The sequence below is a fragment of the Erpetoichthys calabaricus genome, chromosome 5 (genome assembly GCF_900747795.2).
Source record: "Erpetoichthys calabaricus chromosome 5, fErpCal1.3, whole genome shotgun sequence".
Taxonomy (NCBI): domain Eukaryota; kingdom Metazoa; phylum Chordata; class Cladistia; order Polypteriformes; family Polypteridae; genus Erpetoichthys; species Erpetoichthys calabaricus.
The window spans coordinates 108389932-108413125 of NC_041398.2; the positions used below are offsets into that span (position 1 = coordinate 108389932).

General features: G+C 35.4%; 1 protein-coding gene across 1 annotated transcript in view; it reads left to right on the top strand.

Annotated features, from left to right (window-relative positions):
- gabra2a (gamma-aminobutyric acid type A receptor subunit alpha2a) overlaps positions 1–22691 on the top strand; it is a 353372-nt gene extending 330681 nt beyond the window's left edge. The window contains exon 10 of the mRNA XM_051928333.1: positions 20654–22691. Coding sequence (XP_051784293.1) covers positions 20654–20959 — 306 coding nt within the window. The 3' untranslated portion in view covers positions 20960–22691. The remainder of the gene's footprint in view (positions 1–20653) is intronic.
- Positions 22692–23194: the final 503 nt, after the last annotated feature.

Sequence of the window (23194 nt, forward strand, 5' to 3'; positions counted from 1 at the left end):
CCAGTGTTTGAATTCCAAACTTGTCCATTTTCTGTACAGAGTTTATCCATTTTTCTCATGTTGGTAGAAGTAAAAGTGAACGAGTTAGGATGACTGAAATGCTATGTTGGCCCAGTGTAGTCATATATGAATGAATGGGCAATGAAGTGAGTGGACACCCCATTCAGGGATCGTTTCTGTCTTACACGCAATCCTGCTGCCACTGGCCAGTTAATTCACGGGGCTAGAGCAATGGAATTAGCAAGATCTGAGAATATTATGTAATGTGTTACATTATAGCAAAATTTAACAAACACATGAATGTCTTTTTCAAATCCAAGAAATAAAATACACTGATCAGTGTTGGATAACTTGGCTCATTGTGTATAAACTAACACTCTATTCCACCCACCTGTTCATCTTCCAAACCTGCTTTATTCTGAGTAGGATTACAGGGAAGCTGGAGCCTATCTCAGCTAGCATAGGGCACAAATCAAGAACAATCCCTGAACAGGGTGCCAGTCCATCACAGGGTGAACAAACACACACGCACACACACACACATACACACACACAAAGGCCAATTTAGCATCGCCAATCCACCTAACCTGCAGGTCTTTGGACTGTGGAAGATAAAGAGAACACCCAGAGGAAACCAACATTAACACATGGAGAACATGCAAAAACTAATTTGCGACTGTGACATCAATGTCCTGTTCAGCGAAGTAAAAATACTGTACAGTAATCCCTCCTCCATCGCGGGGGTTGCGTTCCAGAGCCACCCGCGAAATAAGAAAATCCGCGAAGTAGAAACCATATGTTTATATGGTTATTTTTATATTGTCATGCTTGGGTCACAGATTTGCGCAGAAACACAGGAGGTTGTAGAGAGACAGGAACGTTATTCAAACATTGCAAACAAACATTTGTCTCTTTTTCAAAAGTTTAAACTGCTCCATGACAAGACAGAGATGACAGTTCAGTCTCACAATTAAAAGAATGCAAACATATCTTCCTCTTCAAAGGAGCAAATAAATCAATAGGGCTGTTTGCTTTTAAGTATGCGAAGCACCGCGGCACAAAGCTGTTGAAGGCGGCAGCTCACACCCCCTCCGTCAGGAGCAGAGAGAGAGAGAGACAGACAGATAAAAAAATCAATACGTGCCCTTTGAGCTTTTAAGTATGTGAAGCACCGTGCAGCATACTTAAAAGCTGCACACAGAAGGTAGCAAAGTGAAGATAATCTTTCAGCATTTTTAGACGAGCGTCCGTATCGTCTAGGTGTGCGAACAGCCCCCCTGCTCACACCCCCTACGTCAGGATCACAGATAGTCAGCGCAAGAGAGAGAGAAAGAAAAGTAAGCTGGGTAGCTTCTCAGCCATCTGCCAATAGCCTCCCTTGTATGAAATCAACTGGGCAAACCAACTGAGGAAGCATGTACCAGAAATTAAAAGACCCATTGTCCTCAAAAACCCGCGAAGCAGCGAAAAATCCGCGATATATATTTAAATATGCTTACATATAAAATCCGCGATGGAGTGAAGCCGCGAAGGGCGAAGCGCGATATAGCGAGGGATTACTGTACTAGTATTTAATGCTTGATCATTATCTGCATTTCTAAAGCATTGTGAAAAATTATTCTTACATTTCCCAGGGTTAATGCGAGGTGATAAACATATTCAAAATTACTGAATCAGAAAGATTGTGAAGCTGAGCTCAAGTATGCTATTATGAATATTGGTGTTTTCACATTTTCCTGAAGGGGAATTAATCTACTTTTTAGTCTTTGTCCAGGAATCAAAGCTGGGACATAAGGTAATACCCCAAAAGTGTTCTTTTGGGATCTGCACAGTGCTGCACAGTGAAGATATCAGTTAAATAATTTCACAATAACATTGTTCATTTGTGTCATGATTTCAAAGAATTATAAAAAAAAAAACTTTGAGATACTTGAAGTCTGCAAGAGTAGTGCAGAGGCAGCAGCATCAGCTTTGTTACTGTCCAATATCCAGAAGGCAATGCAGTTGGGATTCATCAGTCTCAGAATCTGACTGTGAGGCTTATATTTTTGACAGTTTCATCAGTTTCATTAAATAGTGCATGTATATCTTTCAAAAACATTACAGTAGTAGATATTTGCACCTGAACTATTTTAAACATAACATACCAAAATATATTTATGCCTAAGTTATCAAAGATTTGTAAAATCAAGTGATTGTTTTGCATACTGTGTGCTGCAAAGTTTGTTACCCTGTAAGGCATTCCTGCAGTTAGTTTGCTGCTACATTTACTTTAAACTTTAAATACATTGTATCAATACAATAATAAATTCAGCTTTGAATATGCAGTCATGGCTAAAAATTTCTTTCAGAAGTATTTTGTTCTGTGGGATAGAAACATAATAATTGCATTTCTAATTCATGTGTGGAAATCAAGGAGTATCTTCAGCCTCATAAAAGCCGCAGCTAGAATACAAGCACATCCCACTGTACAGTATATGTCAAGCCATTGGTTTCTCAAGTTCAGTCTTGAGGGACTTCTATGGCAGTGTTCTTTTTCTCCAACCAGTTTCACCATCAGTACATCATTCTTACTTTCAAGTGATCTCTTTGTTTGAGTTGTCCTTTTAAATTCTCTTACTCAAAAAAAAATCAGAATTTTAAATGCCTCCTATTTCTTTTGATATTTTCATTTTTATTTACCCTTTTCTCTAGAGTTCACTTCTTTAATTTAATCCAAATTCTGATAACACTGAATGGTAAAGAAGAGTATCCTGCCCAGGGTTTGTTCCTACCTTGTGCACTATGCTAGCTGGGATAGGCTCCAGATTCCCCCCACACCCCCCAACCCCTGGTCTGGATTGAGCAGTTTAGAAACTGGTTGAAGAAAAAAAACTCACAGCCGTGGAGGTTTCACAAGACTGGGTGTGAAGACTGCTGTTTTAAACAATAATCCACTATTTTGGATTGAGAAATTTTTATGTAGTTGGAGGAGAGGGAAAGATGAATAAACACAATGACATTTTTCATATGTTATATTCAAACGCTGAGCTCTAATTAAAGAATTAAAATGTCATATTTGGCTGCATTGCTGGATTGCAGTGCCAATCATCTTTACTGTATGAATCATTGAGCCTGTAAAGCACAACAAAAAAGTATAATATTGTTTAAAAAAAGACTATTTTTATTTTTAGTAGGATATGTTAAGGTATAGCTCATAACTTTTATTAGATATTTTGGAAGTAATGGAAAATTTGCAGTAGTGCTGTTAAAATATTTAAATTCATGTAACTTTTTTATATAATGCAAAAAACAAAGCAATAAAAACAGAAAAAAACTTCAAGTGCATTAAAAATATATCACTCATTGTCTACATACAGATGTACATGTATAGAATCTATTACATAAATGATTATTTCAGGTAAGCTGCTACAGCTCTGAGCACAGTAGTAATTCTACAATTAAATGGCAGTGCATAAATGTGTGAAGCTAAGGTCACTTGGAGATGAAGTAGAGGATCACAAATCCAAAGTTTTAACAGACTGCCAGGACAATTTACCTCTGCGGTTTATAGTCATTTAAAAAGTTGATCTCTTGAAATTCCCTAATGTTGATTGCATAATCCCTGTGAGTTTAAATTAAACACGCTTCATTTGACCAATGTATTGGATCTATTCTAACTTCAAATAAGTTAAATGTTGTCAGTTAAGAATATAATCATAAATAGTAATAATATTTTTTGTTAAGCCAACTGTTATGCTTATTATAACACAGCACATCCTGTGGTAAGCACTAACCCAAAGTATTTACAAATATGTTTTATGAAAATGTACATCATAAAATAACATAATAATATATATTATTATTATATATTCATGTATATTTATTATTATAATAATATATGTATTATAGAATGTTTATTTATTTACTATGCTCTCACAGTATATGTGACAATAAAGATCTCTAATCTCTAATATAATCTGGACACAGGTAATTAAATTAATCATCTTCAAACCCATTTCATTAACTGCCAGGCCACATAACCTCTTCTCCTTGTCGTTGTTCTTCTTCTTTTTCACCAATAACCCTCTGCTAGGCCTCCGCTGCTTTGATAAGTCTTCTCCATGTTTGTCTATCCTGCACATAGTCCTCCCTGGAATCCCTCTAACCTTATGTCCCTCCCCAGACAGTCCCCCTATCTAAGCTCCCTTTGACTTCCTTCTTTTGATAAACCTATTCTAGATTTTCCCAATCATTTGCCCTCGTTTTTCCTTAGCACATGTCTATGCTGTCTCAATTTAGCATCTCAAATTTTCTTTTCTTTTTTTTTTTAAAGCATTTTATTGAATTTATTAAAAGCAAATAACATTCCATACAAGCTAGTCAACTTTTACAAAACTAAGTTCACATCAAATCAATCCCTACCCATGAGAAGGAGAGCTAGGCCAATACAGTAAAACTTTTAATAGCAGGAAAAACAAGTAAATAAATACATAAATAAATAAATAAAAATAATTAAAATAAATAAGGGAAGAGAATCCACTTCCTTAATTTAAATGCTTATTCTAAAATGTTATTGATTAGATCCTACCAGGTTTTTAAAAAGTTTTGCACAGACCCTCTAAGTGCGAATTAGATTTTTTCCAATTTCAAATAATATGTAACATCAGTTACCCACTGACTTAAAAGAGGTGGGGTAGGATTCTTCCAGTTGAGCAAAATAAGCCTACATGCTAGTAGTGAAGTAAAGGCAATCACAGTTTGTTTGTCCTTCTCCACTTTAAGCCCATCTGGAAGGACACCAACCACAGCTGTTAATGGGTTAAGAGAGATTGTGGCTCCAAGGCTGTTTGAAAGGTATTTAAAGATTTTTGGTCATAATGATGTTAATTTGGTGCAGGCCCAAAATATGTGACCCAGTGAGGCTGGAACTTGATTGCAGTGTTCGCAGGTTGGATCCGTCCATCCATTTTCCAACCCGCTACATCCTAACTACAGGGTCACAGGGGTCTGCTGGAGCCAATCCCCACCAACACAGGATGCAAAGCAGGAAAAAAAACCCAGGCAGGGTGCCAGCCCACCGCAGGGCATGCACACACACCAAGCACACACATGGGCCAATTTAGAATCGCCAATGCACCTAACCTGCATGTCTTTGGACTGTGGGAGGAAACTAGAGTGCCTGGAGGAAACCCACGCAGGCACGGGGAGAACATGCAAACTCCACGCAGGGAGGACCCGGGAAGCGAACCCGGGTCTCCTAACTGCGAGACAGTAGCGCTACCCACTGTGCCCCCATGTCGCCCCAGGTTGGATCTTGCCCTGGAAACATTTTGGACAGTTTTAAATGAGACAGATGTGCTTGATAGAGGATTTTAAGTTGAATTAATCATATGCTTTGTGCATATGGAGCTAGAGTGAATTCTGTGCATCAATGCCTTCCACTTCTTTTCTGAAATGTTGAGTGAGAGATCCTATTCCCACTGTACTCTTGGATCTTTGAAAGGGAGGGACCTTAAAATGTTTTTGTGTATTACAGAAATGCTGTCTGAGTCCTCAGGACTGATAAATATTTTTTGAAGAATAGAAAAAGGTGGGAGGTTTTATTACTGATCTTTTTCACTCATGCATTTCTCTTACATTTTATTCCTCTGTCAATATTTTATTCAGACATCCAACTTTTCACTTCTTTCAAGTTTCTCTTCCTCTCCTCTCTTTTCCTTAATGTCCATGTGTCTGCTCCATACAATGCTGGCTTTATTATTGATAGACAGATATTTACCTTCAGTTTGCTTGGCATCCTTTGATCTTATACGTATTCCCTGCTAGTTCTTCCATGCTACCTTTATTCTCTCACTTATGCCCACTTCACTGCCTTGCTATTAAGTTATAAACTGATGCCAAGTATCTAAACTTCATTAACTTCTTCATGTCTAACTCTACTGCGGTGGGTTGGCACCCTGCCCAGGATTGGTTCCTGCCTTGTGCCCTGTGTTGGCTGGGATTGGCTCCAGCAGACCCCCGTGACCCTGTGTTCGGATTCAGCGGGTTGGATAATGGATGGATGGATGTTTAACTCTATCTGTATGAACAGTCTCTATCCTCTCTGTTCCAAGGTCCCCTGCCACTCAAACACCATTCTCTGAAATTCTTTACATGACTCTGCCATGATCACGGGGTCATCAACAAAACAAGCCACATAACTGGTAATTGCTAAATAATTTAAATGTGTTTGCAGCATTTTCAGCTAAAACACCATTTTTTGCAAAATGAAAACAGGCAAAAAGGAGCAGGAATCCATTGATCAATGTATCTAAGATAATGCAAGAAAAGTAATTAATTTTGCTGGTATTTCATTTAAATGAATAATTCAAATTAGTCCAATTTCTCCTGTGAATTGATATGAAGGAATATTTCTCACATATTCAGCCTTCCATAGGATATTATTACTATAACAGTGGTCATCTTTTCTGTATTCTGTCTCGAAAAATGCACCAATTATGATTTTATTAAAATAATACATATTTACTTTGCTTTTTTTCATACTTGCTAGATGTATCTTCATAATAGCACAACTGCTCTGCCCACTCATGTTAACAGTAATGTTACAAACAGTGTTGGAAATTTAAATTTAGCAGAGTTTTTAGGTATCTTATGGAAAAATATGTTTTTTCTAAAGCCTGAACGTACCATGCATGATTCTAAAATTGTTACAATGTATACAAATACAGTATGTAGAATATAAAAGCTGATTTTAAAAAAGCATTTCCAATGTCTAGTATGCTTGGGTTTGTCCCACACTTGTCTTCCTCCAAATTAGTATTGCACCCAACATTTAACAGGTCACCTTGTGGATGGCTTTTCCGGGGCTGACACTCACAAAGCTATGTGGCTCACCTGGCCATCAGGCTTTTCCTGTTAATTTTATTTCTAGCATCTGGTTCCAGGACCAGGCTCCTGTATCTCTATCTAAAGAGAGATTTAATTGGAACTATCTTGAGAGTTATTTGTGAGGTGATCTTTGTCTGGAATTACCCAGACAAAATAGCTGTAAGGATCTTAGTGGCCAACAAACCCTCATGTTAAACTTCTAAACCTAGGAGGAGTATGTAGTTTGGATGACCCCTGTGTACCTCAGACGTGATCCACGAGAGGAAGACCTAGTTACAGACCCAGAAGGGATTATATCTCTCTACTGGCCTGGAATTATCAAGGAATTATCCAGGGATAGCAGGAAGAAGTTGCTAGGTCCATGCATCCCTGTGATCCTTACCAAGAATAGAGGAGTGGATATATCTGAATATTCAAAAAGTAAAAAATAAAAATAAATAAAAATATAGTACCCCTAGGGATGTAAGATGTATATACAAAGATTATTGTGTTAAGATGAAAATCTTTCAATTAGCACAATGATACAGTATGTGTAGAAAACATTCATTTGCGCCCAAGTCTAGGTTCAAACATAATCATTAGCATACATTTCAGATCAAAGTCCAATCTTTATAATAAAATAGGCGCTATGACTCCAAAGAGGAAATTGTTGTTAAGAGAAACATGGAGTAAAACAATGTTAGCCAATTGAAGCTATTAGATTAAACAAAGGCTGCACATGGAATTAAGAGTTAAATTGATTTTGTGAAGAGAACTGAAGTGATGACAAATTGTGAATCCATTTGGTCCATCTTATTGAATACCTTTAAAGTTTAATTATGTTTTTGTTTTTAAATCTATTGATTGACTGGATTAGAATGTTTAAATTGATCAAATTATCCCTCTGTATGATCTTGTCTGCAAAGAAAACTGATTGCACATAAACCCAGTATGCAGTTGTGCAATAGAGAAGCTATGCTGGCACTGTTTTTTGGGCTCTTTTCATATTTATTTTGTTAGGATTCATTAAAAATATACAATGTTAAATATTGCACTGTTTTAAGTTTTTTTTTTTTAATAATACTTAATTTAGTTACTTCATTGATGATTTAAATATAATCTATTACTTGGTGGGCAAGCCCATTGGAGTGGATCATCATTTATTTTACTTTACATATACTGAGTTAGACTTTTCTTTAAAGTAACAGCAGTATAAAAGCATGAAGTTCACTGAAAATTTTATGTTAAGAAAACAATACTAGACCACCAAGAGTGAAGGATGAGATAAAAGAATGCTCTGCTTAGAGCATAAACAAAAGAATAACATGTGTCTGCTGTCTAAGAATGACACTCTGAATTTTAAGAGAATAAAAGACAGGTTAGACAAAATGGTTCTTCTTGGCAGAGAGGTCTGCAAAGCACCATGCAGTGATGATTGTATGAATTATTTGTCAGACTGTAGGCTTATTTTGAGGGCTGAGAGAGTATAGTAGTTAACAGAATTAAAGTGCAATAAAATAATCTTGTAACAGTTAGTCAAGCCAACAAGAATAGGATACAGCAGTAATCAGCTTTCATATTTTAACAACAGCCACTTGAGTCTCTTTCTGCTTGAAATTCACTATGTATTGCTGTTATTTATTATAGCAGTACCCCACTAAAATGGAATACTGTAAAATCTATTACACAACCTGGCTACAGTACCGTTTGCAAATGATTGTGGGACTGCAGCAGAGTTTTGAAAGGAGCCATCTAAACTGACAGTTTCCAAAGATAAAATACTGTTTTTGATTCATTTCACATAAAAACACACAGAGTCATTCTCAAGCAATATTAATGGAGAGTTAACAATAATCTTCATTACTGTGCCCCATTAAGATGCAAATAAACAAATGTGTGCTACATTTTTTCTTTTTTTAACATGTACTAATTTATATATGTAATATGCCCAAAATTAATTTTCTTGTGAAACTGTCTTTTCCATACAGGATATATACATTAAGATGCATAGCGTTTTACATCACTCGGACAGGGAGCTATCTCAAGAAAGGATATCATCATCTATCCATTCCTGTTATTTCAAGGCAGGATCACAAAGATCCAGACTCTACCCGGCTGGCACAAGGAAAACACACCCCTACACACTTCAGTCACCATAGGTCTTAGCGAACAGAATGGAAAGGGGGAAATAGGAGTATGAGGAGAAAAAAAATCATAAAACACACAAAGAAAATGTGTAAAGTCTACACAGACAACAAAAAAGCCTGGACTTGAAGAACTCATTATATAGTATAATACTATACAGTAAGTGTAATGTATTACACTGTGATTGATTACAATCCAATCCTCAATAAAAACATAAATGAAAATAAGGACAGAGAGGGAAGTATGCAACGTTCTGCTGTGCATTTGAGTCTGTTCACTATTCTGTTCATTTTTTCTCCTCTCTACAGTTCTTTCTGGGTCTAGCATAGCTTTTTACAATATTGTAAGATTTGCCAAGATTTAATTTGTAGGCTTCAATAAGCAATGCTGTCAAATAGGACTGGTAAGTGCACTTCATATAAATATATTTTAGTTTTTTGTACATTACACATTGCTTTGTGAACATCCTTTAGCAAGAGATGATTCAAACTTAGTTATTAAAATGAATTACACTGATCTTAAGCTCAATCAAAACAAATGCAGAAAATATTGATTTAGAAAGATATATTGCACTTCCAAATCAACATGAAATAATGGTGGAAGGTATTTAAATTGAGTGCAGTTTTAAGGTGCACATTTGTCATGTTCAGCATTGATATTTGCAAAAACAAATATTTTTGATTTTGCAGATGGTATTATTGTCACCCTTGACCAAGCAAAACCTGAACCTTCTTGTATTATCTAAAATCTACAAAGTAATTTGCAGACATATTTTTAATATAATTATATTTAATTTTTAAAAAGCAGAGGATTACAAGGACATACTACTCAAACAAATAACAATATAGCAGATACACTAATTTGCTTCAAAAGCATTACCGAGAAAATAAAAAAATATGAATTACAAAATAAATCAAGATTGAAGACTTTGAAAAATTGAAATTGAGATTGAAAAAATTTTTAAAGGCATTGCACATACATTCTTGGCTCAGTGGCTTATAAAAAAATAAAATGTTTTAACTACCAACATCCTGGCATAAATCAGTGATTGCCATTTTAGATACTTTTCACAAAGACAACAGTCTTCCAAGGCATTCTACCAGAAAGGCTTTTATGAGAGAATTACATGCCCCAAAGCCTATAGTGCACATATGTTGAGGATTGTCTTGTGAAAAGCCTAAATTACTCATATTTATACTTGGGTTCTTCACTTGATTTTACATTTCATTAGCATGTAATGCTGCAACAGACCAGAAATGCCATAATTTCACAATACCTTCCACAAGATACTGCATAGTCATTAGCTTTTTTCAAGTCCACAAAACACATTTAGAAGGTGCTATAATTGCAAACTCCCTTGATGCCTAAGATGTCTTTGTGAAGACAAAGACTAGGTCCAGTCTTATATATCCAAGACAGGATCTGCGTTTTCCTTCTGAATCTAAGATTCCACTGTACGCTAAGTCCAGGAATATTATATTGTAACATTTTTGAACTATTTTGAGACCCTCCCCAACGGGGCCACACACCGAAATGCAATTGACGCATCTGTCGAGGACTGCTTGTCCATCGCTTGGGCAACCGCAGGTTTACAATGCCACAGAGGCAACAGCAAGCTCACCGCCTCCTCGCCCAACGTGTGTGTCACCAAATGGGTGATGTGGGGAACACTATTAACTTGTCAACTGACCTGGCCCCAGCCCTGCCCGTTTGTTGTGTCTTTGTGTAGTAGAGTTGTAGCTCCTGCTGCAGTAAATAACATTGCTGTTCCTGTTTCAAGTTGAAAAAAGCTGATTTTCCTGAAATCCTTAGACTCAGCCTCGTCTTTTGGCAGCAAGGCAAATGTCACAATATGGACTGACACTTTCATTAACTGGGCAGCTTACATCAGTGTTGGTGGTTATAAACATGTACTGAGATTGCCTCCACAATAGGCACTAACCCTGCAGTGGGTTGGCACCCTGCCCGGAATTGGTTCCTGCCTTGTGCCCTGTGTTGGCTGGGATTGGCTCCAGCAGACCCCCGTGACCCTGTGTTCGGATTCAGCGGGTTGGAAAATGGATGGATGGATAGGCACTAACCACTTTTTGGCCATTGCTCTTTGCCTCTTATAGTGAGGTCTTGGACAGGTCCACATAAAGGCCACTTAAATCTTTATATGTAAGCAGAAGAAAGTAGTCCAAAATTTTGCTGGAAGCCAATGTAAAGACTTAAGAACAGGAGTTATGTTGTTGTACTTCTCATCACTAGTAATAATTTTGTAGCAACATTTTAAATTAACAGAAATCCACAAAGTGAGCAATTGAACAGTCTAGGAATAATGCATTGTTATAGTCAATTAAGATACAAATGAATGAATTAACTTCTCTGTATCCTACATTCTTAGTAATCATTTCAATTTTCCAAAACTTTTAGCTAGAAAATTCAGTTATTTGTGATAAAAGATGGACTTACGGCAAAGTTAACACTTAAATTGTATGCTGATTCAGTAAAATGAATATTTAAGCCTACTGAGTTAAAAAGTCACAGATTTTAATGCTGTATATATCATTCTCACTAACTAATACCATTACATTCTTTTTGTTTGCATTCAGAGACAAGTAGTTATCAGTCATCCAATAAATTAAATCATCAACAGAATTAAATAGAGGCGCAATAGCAATATTGTGTCAAGAAAAGATATAGTAGGGAATCATCTACATATGTGACAGCAGATATCATATTTTCTAATTGTTTCTCTCAGGGATAGCTTTAAATATAAAGATATAATGGTCCAAATATTAAGCCTTGAGGGATGCCATATCTAAATTCAAACAATAAATTCAGAGTACTGTCATAACATTTCATACATACCGGAATTATTTTGATAAGTATAAACCAAACCTCACAAGAAGCACTGCATGCACAAAATTCTCACTTGATTTTCAGGGATGTTTAATAGAAAAAAGTGTTCAATTGTTTCAAAGACTGCATTTAACATCTAACCTTACAATGAGTGTAAAATTTCCTTCATCATGTCATGTATATCCTGAGTTAATGCTGTTTCTGTAAGGTGAGTTATGAAATAGAAAAGCGAGGGAGAGAGTGACAATGCATGCACATCCATTTATTTACAATGATTAAGATTAAAAAGATAGTAAACACAATAGACAGTGTATATAATATTATAGCAGCTGGCAGACAGCTCATCACAGGCAGTCCAGTAATGCATCTCTCTGCAAGTGTTTAACTGGTAAGGAAGAGGACACCATCTTTTGACAAATCTCAAGAGGATATGAGAAAGAGAGCTGCGAATTTCATTGGAAATTAGTAAATAGATCCATTCAGTGCCTGCCTTGGTCACAGCGATACTGAAAGTTATGTGTCTGGACAGCAGAAAGTGACAGTGAATGCTGATACTGCAGTACTTTTTCCTTTTTTACCCATGTTATTGGTAGTATTTCCCATGGAAAGTAATCAGTCTTATAAGACTATTAGAGTATATAGTTGCTGTTTATTATTTTTCAAAAACCCAGCCTGTTATTAGTCTGAACAATGGTTGATCAATAATTCAGTGTAGGTCTCAGTGCCTACATCTCAGTATTCTCTACAATATGCTCAAATATGAATTCAGAAAAGCTGTTAAAGCGTTGTAACCTTCAAATAGTATGCTTCAGATTTCCATGCTCTTAAATAAGTAGAGTTGTAGTGCTGGTCTGTGGCAAGTTACCACTATAGTAAACTGGCTCATTGAACACAACTACCTTAATGTGTATGATGAACTGGAAATGTGTCATATGTATCAAAAAGACTGTCTGTACTTCATGATGCATATCCATATATGATGCAGTTTTTCTACTGAAGATACAATACAATACAATACAGTTTATTTTTGTATAGCCCAAAATCACACAGGAAGTGCCGCAATGGGCTTTAACAGGCCCTGCCTCTTGACAGCCCCCCAGCCTTGACTCTCTATGAAGACAAGGAAAAACTCCCAAAAAAAACCTTGTATGGAAAAAATGGAAGAAACCTTGGGAAAGGCAGTTCAAAGAGAGACCCCTTTCCAGGTAGGTTGGGCATGCAGTGGGTGTCAAAAGAAGGGGGTCAATACAATACAATGCAGTTCACAGAACAGAGCAATTCCTCAATATAGTAAGAAATAAAAAATATAAATTTTAGAAGTACAGAGCAGAATTTAACAGTAGATGATATATCCCATGATAAGATTTGGATTTGTGTAGAGTCCTGGAGACCTCATCCTTCAAGCTGCCTCCCCCATTTGGCCATTCCACGGCTGAAACAGTGCTGGGCCAGCCAATCCGATGAAAGGACCTCTCTTTCCCACGATTCCTGCGATCCTCCATCTGGGATGACTTTTCCTTAGGCAGGCAAAACAACTTGGCAGGTGGGCCATGGCACCAAGTGCCACATTTGAGTACCGAGAAGAAAAACAGAATAAGTGAGGGTTAGTATACAATTATAACTGTCATGTTACTTATGTTTAAGTGCTAATGACTAACAACAGAGATGCAGTCTGTACAGTAATCAGCAGCTCTAGTCAGGATATGCTAAACTGAAGTAGTGTGTCTTCAGCCGGGATTTAAAAGCTGAGACCGAAGGGGCATCTCTTATAGTAGCAGGCAGACCATTCCACAGTTTAGGGGCCCTGTAACTAAAAGCTCGACCTCCCACTGTTATTTTATTAATCCTTGGGATAGACATAAGGTAAGATTTCAGTGTATATCCAACACTGGAGCACTGAATACTATGGGGTGTGCTGCACACAAAGTGCTGTGATTGGCTTTGACCACTTGTGACTAGGTATAGTAGTAAAAGGATTAACTTTGTTTATGGATATATACTATAGGTGCTCCTTTTTGTTATGGAAAGGTATACACAAACATGAGATAGTTAAAATTCCAACATTCTTTGTGATGTCTTGTATAAATGTTTACTGTAAACTTATTCTTATTCTCTCAAAGAATTATTTTTTTAACAGGTATTTTGATGTAGTTACATATTCTATTCATATTTTATCATTTATATTCTTCCAGAAATTAAGTGGTAGTTTATACAACACACTTATAGCAACTACTATTACATAATGAAGGGTAATATTTTAACAGCTTATTGTTAATTTTTGGCACATTTATTGTAAATCTTAATTAAATTAAACCCAATATAATAATGTACAAAACGCCAAATTTTACCATCTCATTTACTAGAAGTGATGCATTTATGTCAAGTTGGTAGTTTATTATTTTCAGCAGGATTTATATAGATAGATAGATAGATAGATAGATAGATAGATAGATAGATAGATAGATAGATAGATAGATAGATAGATAGATAGATAGATAGATAGATAGATAGATAGATAGATAGGCAAAATCATAACTGGACATTTTGTATGTATTTCATTTTTTGAACATGGATAGCTTTTTTCAGATGTTTTCTGACCGTTGCTTCTTGTGTCTTTGTATAAAGTCATTTTTCTTGCAAAGTATTAAGAAGTAACATGAAATCTACTGGAATGTCACTTGAATTCAGACTGTTTGGTAGAATACCAGGTAGTGTCAGTGCCATAAGTGAAACAGAAATCTTCAAAAGGGTGCAAAATTAAAAAAAAACCTGAAAATTAAACTAAATAAACATTTTTAAAAATGTCAACAGCTTACCATACTGTATGTACATGTGTCAGCTTTCAATCATTCTTATAGTAACTATACTCTCAAAACTCTTTTTGCTTTTCATAGCATCTGTTGTGGCTCTTTGCTGATTTTACGCTAGATTTAATTTGCCTTAGGTCAAAATGCATATCTACATCCTCTGTTTTAAAAATAACATTTAAAGAAGTAAAGATTTAGAAGCATCTTTCCTAATATAAGAAAAACATTTATACAATCTTCTACTGCAATCGTTAAAACCCACGAGTAATTTATTGGTAAGCTTCCACTACTGTATATGAGGACGTTTCTTTGTCCGTTCATTTTTTGGATGACTCTTTAGTTTAGGTACTGAAAATGCATCTATTACAAATTTACACTTATGTAATGAGACCTTAACAAACACTTCTTTCTACAAAGCATCAGCAAAGTGTTTCTTCATCTCTGCAATGTGACCTACTAACAAAAAAAGATTTTGGAGTGGTCTGAGGTGGCCTGAGACGGACTTCTCTTGATATTACATATTTAGTATAAGACCTGTGAATCCTTCATATTAACCAGTCATTTTACCATTATGTCGGTATGTAATGCTGCATAAAGATGAGTAACCTACCTATCGATATTTTAGAAGTGATATAAAGACCCAAAGATGTCTTTGTTAAGGTATTGTTACATAAAAGTAAATGAGTAATAGGTGCATTTATGCAGTACCTAAAGTGTTCTGTTTTTGAAACCCATTTTTTGATATTAAAAAAAGATATCAGATTGATGCAAGGACTTGAGAAGTCACCAAACTATGAAACACACACACATTCACTTATAAACACACACACACACAGTTTAATATTGTCCGTTGAAGTAACATGCATGTATTTGTCTCTGTTCATTTCAAAATTCTGCCGTGGACTTTTAAGGGATGTAGCTACTTACTTTGAGTTTAAGTACATACGATAGGGAGAAAATTACATTCTGTTCAAGGCATCTCTTTGTGTGAAATTTCTACATTTTGGTAACATCCATCCATCCATTTTCCAACCTGCTGAATCCGAACACAGGGTCACAGGGGTCTGCTGGAGCCAATCCCAGCCAACACAGGTCAGGAACCAATCCCGGGCAGGGTGCCAACCCACTGCAGGACACACACAAACACACCCACACACCAAGCACACACAAGGGCCAATTTAGAATCGCCAATCCACCTAACCAGCATGTCTTTGGACTGTGGGAGGAAACCGGAGCGCCTGGAGGAAACCCATGCAGACACGGGGAGAACATGCAAACTCCACGCAGGGAGGACCCGGGAAGCGAACCCAGGTCTCCTAACTGCGAGGCAGCAGCGCTACCACTGCGCCACCGTGTCGCCCTTTTGGTAACACCTGTTTATATATTTAAGTTAACAATCTTACAGTAAATATAGTTTTAAAGAATTCAATATATGATATATAATAGCCTGCAGCTAAGTAAATTCATATTTTTAACACATATTCTTTTTTTCATGATTTTGCAAGTGATCAGAATGTCTGCTAAGTCTTTTATTATATTTTATTATGCAATCAACCAGATTTAATATTATATTAACCAATGTAATAATAAAACTATTGCTGAATTTTAATATACAGAGCTATTTTTTACAGAGAAAGCCCACTCTTCACTTCTGTTCCAGCCTAGTCACTGTGTGGATGTTTTCCAGTGTCTCTTTAGGTTGTTTCTAGAGACTGTGGATTCCTGGTATATCTCAAAGACATCTCTATCGTAATTGGTAATTCTATATTGATCCTGCATATTACTAAGCTAATCTACTGGATAGATTTCCTCCCCATTTTCAATTTCTGCTTTGTGCCCAATGCTGATGGAATGCTGCCACACAAACTTCAAAATGATCAAAATGAGTTCTGAAGAAAGTCAAATAGAATTAATGAATGCTTATAAAGATACTAATGGCACACTAAAGTAATCTGCACACAAGTTTTAGAATTCAATAAAAATATGAATAGGTAATTACATGACAATCAAATCTGTGTACATTTGTTTACTACCTCACAAAATCCCAACCCTCTTACCAGTGCATATTTGCTATTGTTTAGGACGTATTAATGTCCCTTATTAGTAGTACTTTGTTTCAGCCTGGACAGCCTCATTTCTCCAATGGTCATACATTTATTCTCTCTAATGAATCTTTATAGTGTTTTCCCCATCATCTGGCACTGTTAAGCAGAGCTGGGGGGTAGGTCGGTACAATATTAGCATTACTGTAATCTCATTACATTTCACAGAAACAAAGTAGTGTAATGTGTCACAATTTGAGTTCTTCTTCTGATGTAAGTAGAATTATGTTACTTGTGTTACACATGTGTTTTCAAACAAATAATATGTGAATTATATAAATCTTATGAAGGGCAGGCACTCCAGTTCACATAATGTTCAAGGTGGTGAGTGTGGCTATCTGATCATCTGCACCAGAGATGTGTATTATTTTTCATTATTTTATTAAGTTTCACTTTGTGTTTATTAAAAAAAAATTTAAAATTAAGTTTTATTTTGAAAAATAACAACTTTTCAGTTTTACAATGAAATGAAAGAGAAGTGAGAGTTTAATTCTAGCTTAAGGAGAACAGAGCAAAGTAAACCATTAATTGTTGTGTTCCTTGTGGATCACAATCTCTTGATCAAGGAACCCATAAGGACTTTGATTTGCATAGGCCAAAAAAGTATTTGACATCTAATCAAATGAAAATGCTATAGTTGTCACGAATTCAGAATTTGTAGTGCCATAATCCAACATACATTTTTATTTTGTTGTCACATCTCAACTTTCCCACAAAAGTGGAGAATTCTATGCATAAGTAACTTATCTTAAGCTGTTTTTAATTGTTATTGAATACTGTACACAACACAGGCTTACATAAAAATAGATACAGAATTAATAGATAGAGAAAGTCTTTATATGTAGTATCGTATTCTAAGTCTCTAATGATAAGTACAGTAGAACCTTTGGTCACGAACATTTCCAAACACATACAAATCGGGTTACGATCAAATAGTTTGCCAAAATTTTGCATCTGTTCATGACCTACACGCTCTGGTGGCGATCAAATACACTGGCGGCCAGTTTCCCTACGCACGTTCGTATGCGCCAATGATTTCCCATTCTCCGTTTCCCATTTTCTTTTGTTTGCGTATACAGGGCCTAACAAAGCAGCTGATGTTGCAAAAGGAGTTATAATGTTAACCAAGCAGAGGCCTCAAGTGCTGGAAGAGGTGGAAAAACTGTAGCTAGTGTGGTTGAACGAGAAGCAACTTGCAGGGGACAACATAAGTAAGTCAATCATATGCAAGAAAGCCAGGAAGATTCATGGTGTTTTGCTGAAAAAAAAAACCTTCTTCGAGTGGCAAAGGTGAGGAGCCAGTAGAGGATGGTTTGAAAAGTTTTACAAGAGAAGTGGCATTTCATTTTTTTTCCCTGTGCTTAAAACTCATAAAAAAAGTGTTTACAGCGAGCGGTTCATAAGGGTCTAGCGCGAACTCTGTTGTTCAAGGTTTTCTGTGTTATTCAATGTTTTTACATTTAGTTTACTATTACACTGTGCATTCTATGGTATAATTAACTATTTTTGTGCTTAAAAAAATATATATTTACATACAGTTCGTATGGTCTGGAACGGATTAATTGTATTTACATACAATCTTATGGGGAAATTATGTTCGGGTCGCGTCAAGAGTTTTGGAACGAATTACAGTCGTGACAAGAGGTACCACTGTACAATGAAAAGGTCAGATGGCATGGAGAACAGAAAAATATGTAAAACGTCAAGTCAAGGCAGGGGAAAAAAAAAAAACTTCACGGGTTCCAAGGCCAAAAGACCACCCAGCTCCCACTGGGCATTCTACCTAACATAAATGTCTTAAGTTGTTCCTCATTGCTTCCAGGCTTCATCCCAGAAGATTCAGTGCAATAGGTCTCATGAACAGTTAGGACAACCGCCTTCATTGAAGTACAAGTGGCTGACACACACCTTACACCCCTCGATCTCATGGTAGTGGCATAGAATACCATCACAGAAATACCGTAAAAGAAAGCAGAGAAAAGTACAGATTAATAATGATTGCAAATCTGTGTTGAATATGATAGTTCTGCGCATGCATAGTCTTTTAGAAATACAACTAAAAGGTAGCTATGAAAAGGCCAAATAATTTTTTTTTTTTTAATGATCCAAAGTATTAGCCTGGCATTTCTTTATTTGTAAAGTACTCCATATGTTTGGTGCATAACAGCAAAAGACTGTCTTACCACTTCTTTTTTGTTTAACTCTTGGAAAAAATAAGCAGACCACAATTAGAATATCTAAAGTTACGACTTGAAATGTATGGGGACAGGGATTCCAATATATAGGAAGGAGAATGATTATGTAAAGCTTTACATACCAGTAGTGTCATTTTAAAGTCAATTCTTAAGGACACAAGTAAGCAATGTAACAATGCTAAAACTGGTAAGATGTGCTGTAATTGACTTTTTCTGGTTAAAATTCTAAAAGCTACATTCTAAACTAATTGCAACATATTGGTGTTTTTCTTGGGTAGTTCAGTTAGGCGTGCATTGCAGTAATCTAGCTAACTAAAATCAAATGTGTAGATTAATTTCTCAGCATCTTGCAGTGTTAGAAGAATAACTTTTGCAATTTTCCTTAAATGGATAAATGCAGTCCTAGTAATCTGGGTAATGTAAGATTGAAATTTTAGGTCAGTGTCCACGATTACACCAAGAATTCTTTACTTCCACCTTGACTTTTAATGCCAGGGGATCAAGTTCATTTCTAAGGTCTGCACTATTTCCATTTTTACCAAACAATAAGATTTTTTTACCTTTATGTAGCTTGAGAAAATTATTACTCATCTATTCAGTAGTACAAGTAAGAAACTGGGTCAGAGAGCCCAGCACATCAGGGTTATCAGGAGCTACAAATAAGTAAAGTCATGTGTGAACTGCATAACTACAGTAGTTCAATTTGTTTTTTGAGATAGGCTGGTCTAATGGGAGCATGCAGATTGAAAAAATCAGTGGATTCAGAATAGATCCTGATAGTGTCAAGAGCACTGGTACATGACAGCCACGGAGACATGACACCATGTTGCAATTTAAACACTGCAGGTAGCTGGACCTACCCAAACAATAAGTGCTGTCTTCCGCTGATTACAACACTAGCATAATTTTACTGTGTACTGTCTCCATGTTTGTAAATGTTAAAGTGGTTAAGTCTCTTTTATTTTAAAAATATAATATGCATTTTTTATTAAGAATACTTTATGTGACCTAGAGGCCTGTACTTGTTGGTTCATATGTTTAAAATGGCACAGGGATAATATAAGCCATGTAGTTTAACTGCTAAATTCACATTCAGTGTTATTGGTCATTTCCTTCCTATTTAAATAGTATATGGACATTTGGGTGTCATTCTTATACTTTCCAGTTGGTACATATTTGCATGCATTTAGAGAGTATTGTAAAAGTGAAGTTAATAATTTGATTACTTTTTCCAGGAAGCAATGAGTAACACAATCCTGTTACAGTATAAAAGGAGCAATTTGTAATATATTACTTTCATTGAGGAAGTACCCTATGTCTGCTTATAAGTATATTAAGGTCATCTGCAGATTTTTTTTATTTAAAAGTAATTTGAACATCACACTTTGCTGAAAACAAAATGTCCTTGCCTGTCATTTTCTCCAAATAAACAATTTTTACTTAAATTTGAAGATAGATGTCGCTACTAGTTACAGTACCACACATTTCCACACTGGTATTTACAGGCATAACTCACTAATTTGAATACACCCATTACTTTTGGTATGACCCTCTTATAATGTATTTTCCTATACTTAAAGCCCAGGTAAGTTGTGCATACTGCTACTTACAGCTACATTGTGCATTAGATGCAACTACAGTATTATTATGCTGGATTTGGATCAAAAAACACCATTCCTTTCTGATTCATTTTTCTAATTTATTTCCACAGAAAAAAGAGAAAGCTTCAATCATTAAGAAAAACAACGCTTATGCTGTGGCTGTTGCAAACTATGCACCAAATATTACAAAGGACTCAGTATTGCCTACCATCTCTAAAAGTGCCACTGCAGATCCAAACAAAGCAAAGCCAGATGCGAAACCACAGGAAGCCAAGAAGACATTCAACAGCGTAAGCAAAATTGACAGGATGTCCAGAATAATGTTCCCTGTTTTATTTGGAACCTTTAATTTGGTGTACTGGGCTACATATTTAAACAGGGAACCAGTCATAAAAGGATTAGTGCCATCCAAATAGGTGATCAGATATACTGTATGAGAATTCTAAATATAGGACTGATGAAATGCCAAATACAACAAATAACTGCTAATATATGTGCTTTTGGTAAGTCTGTAAAAGGCAGCCAAGCACGAGTACAAATGTTTTCTTAATGCTTCATTGTCACTATTTAAATATTGTTAGAATACAGTATTTGTTTTCTTAAACTTGGTATTTCATTTTCTTGTTGTTAAAATGTTTGGAAGTATTCATTTCTTGCCATTTTTGATATTTCATTTTTCCCATATTTTTAGAATACAAATGATTCGCTGTTACATTTAAAGCCACATGTAGCTGCACTATACACTATGCCAGTTTCTCTGCTTTTTGTCTGTGTTTGTCAGCAACAGTTGTACTATGTTGATTTTTGTCTTCAGCTAGTGAATTTTTTGAGGACCAAAATACCTGCAAGTGCTTAAATCTGAAGGATACTTAAAATTGATCCTTTTTTCTATTTAGTTTTTCACCAAATAATTATGGAATTTTGAAATCCATTTTTTAAATCTATTTCATAGATATTTACGACTTTAAGCAACTACTCTGTCTCAGCTAAAAGATGTGTTTCATAAATAATTTGAAATAGGGTTACTGAATTAGAATGTCACATTTGAAAATTGAAGTAATGATGACCTCAAACAAGTTCAACATGTAACTTTCAAAGAAAAGTTTATTTTTTTTGTGATTTTCACAACAAATTAATTGGCCATAATTTTAGCTCTGACTGCTCCCTGCAGTGAACATCTCGAAGGGTTTTTATTTATGTGTGTATGTCTGTGTGTTTTTATGTATTTATTTATACATCAGATCATCTCAAAAATGATAACCATTCACTGAATATTGTAAAAAAAATGCATTTTGATTCATTGACAAGTTATCAAAAACATTTCTAAAGAGCACTGCCTCTCTATTTTATTGGGCAGGTAGCTATGCTGATGTAAAATGATTCTGACCCAATATACTTGATATCCATAAAGATGATTTACTGTTAAAATAGAGTTTGTCATTTTCATATGCAAGTAAAAGTTTAGTATTGTCAGCTAATTCTTGACTCATTCATTTTTTTTCTCAAATGATATAATAACCACTTGTAAATTCATTATTGTGACTCATAAACTATTGTAAATGTACAGTAAATGATACATTATTATTTAGAATAGAACTAATAGAAATAATTATTGTTCAAAAATTCACTGAATTAATTATTATTAATTTTAAGTGCACATCTTTGCATCAAACAGCAGCCAGGGATGACTTTAAGATATTTCTTAAATACCCCATTTATATTAAATAAAAATGTTTTTATTGCTTTCTTGATTCGTCTCACTGAGTGACAATTTTTTGAGAAAAAAATTAATTTTATACATACATTAGCAGTTGTTAGTTGATATGAATACAGAAAGATCTTTGTTATAAAAATTTTTATTGTAAGTAAATATAAAGTTTAGTGCAAATTGTTACAGTAGTGTACAGTAAAAACTTAAATAATACTTTCTAAGGTGTGGTGCACAATATTGCAATCTCCTTATGATGTAAAGAAAAGTGTTTCTTTAAAGTATTTAAATTGTACGTTCTGGAATTTAAAGAGGGAAATCATATGTTGGATTCTCTGTTTTGCCCCAACTTGCTTTTATTATTATTATTATTATTTGGTTTGTTGTAATATTCTAGTGTCCTGCATGTGATAATGGTGTCAAAGTCACAAATTTAATTTCAACAGAAGACAGAATTATACAAGCACCTTGTCCTTGCATTCAGGGAAGTATTCAGGTCTATATACAGGAAAATCTCTTTTTGACTTTGGCGTCTTTTAACCGTTTGGATTAAAAACATGGGGGAAATGCACTTTAAGATAACCCATTGAAGTACTTTGATCATAAAGTCGGTCTCTTCCAGTTCACACAAAGGTTTGTGCAATAGTTGGGTATGCAGAATATGATAAGCAATAAAACGTACTAAGGTTGGACTGTATGCTTGCCCTTTAAAATATCAAATAAAAAATACATGGTTTTGCCATTACATCCCAAAAAAGGCAATTTATTTTCTAATTTGGTTTCGTTTGATATTCTTGTGTGCATATAGAGTATGCACAGTCCATTCTGAGTATGTAATCCAAAATTTTAATTTCAGCAATTCTACAAATGTAATGCTCTTGTTATAATTTCCTTATCATTCCCAACATCACTCTGTTTTTTGTATTATTTTAATATGTGGCCA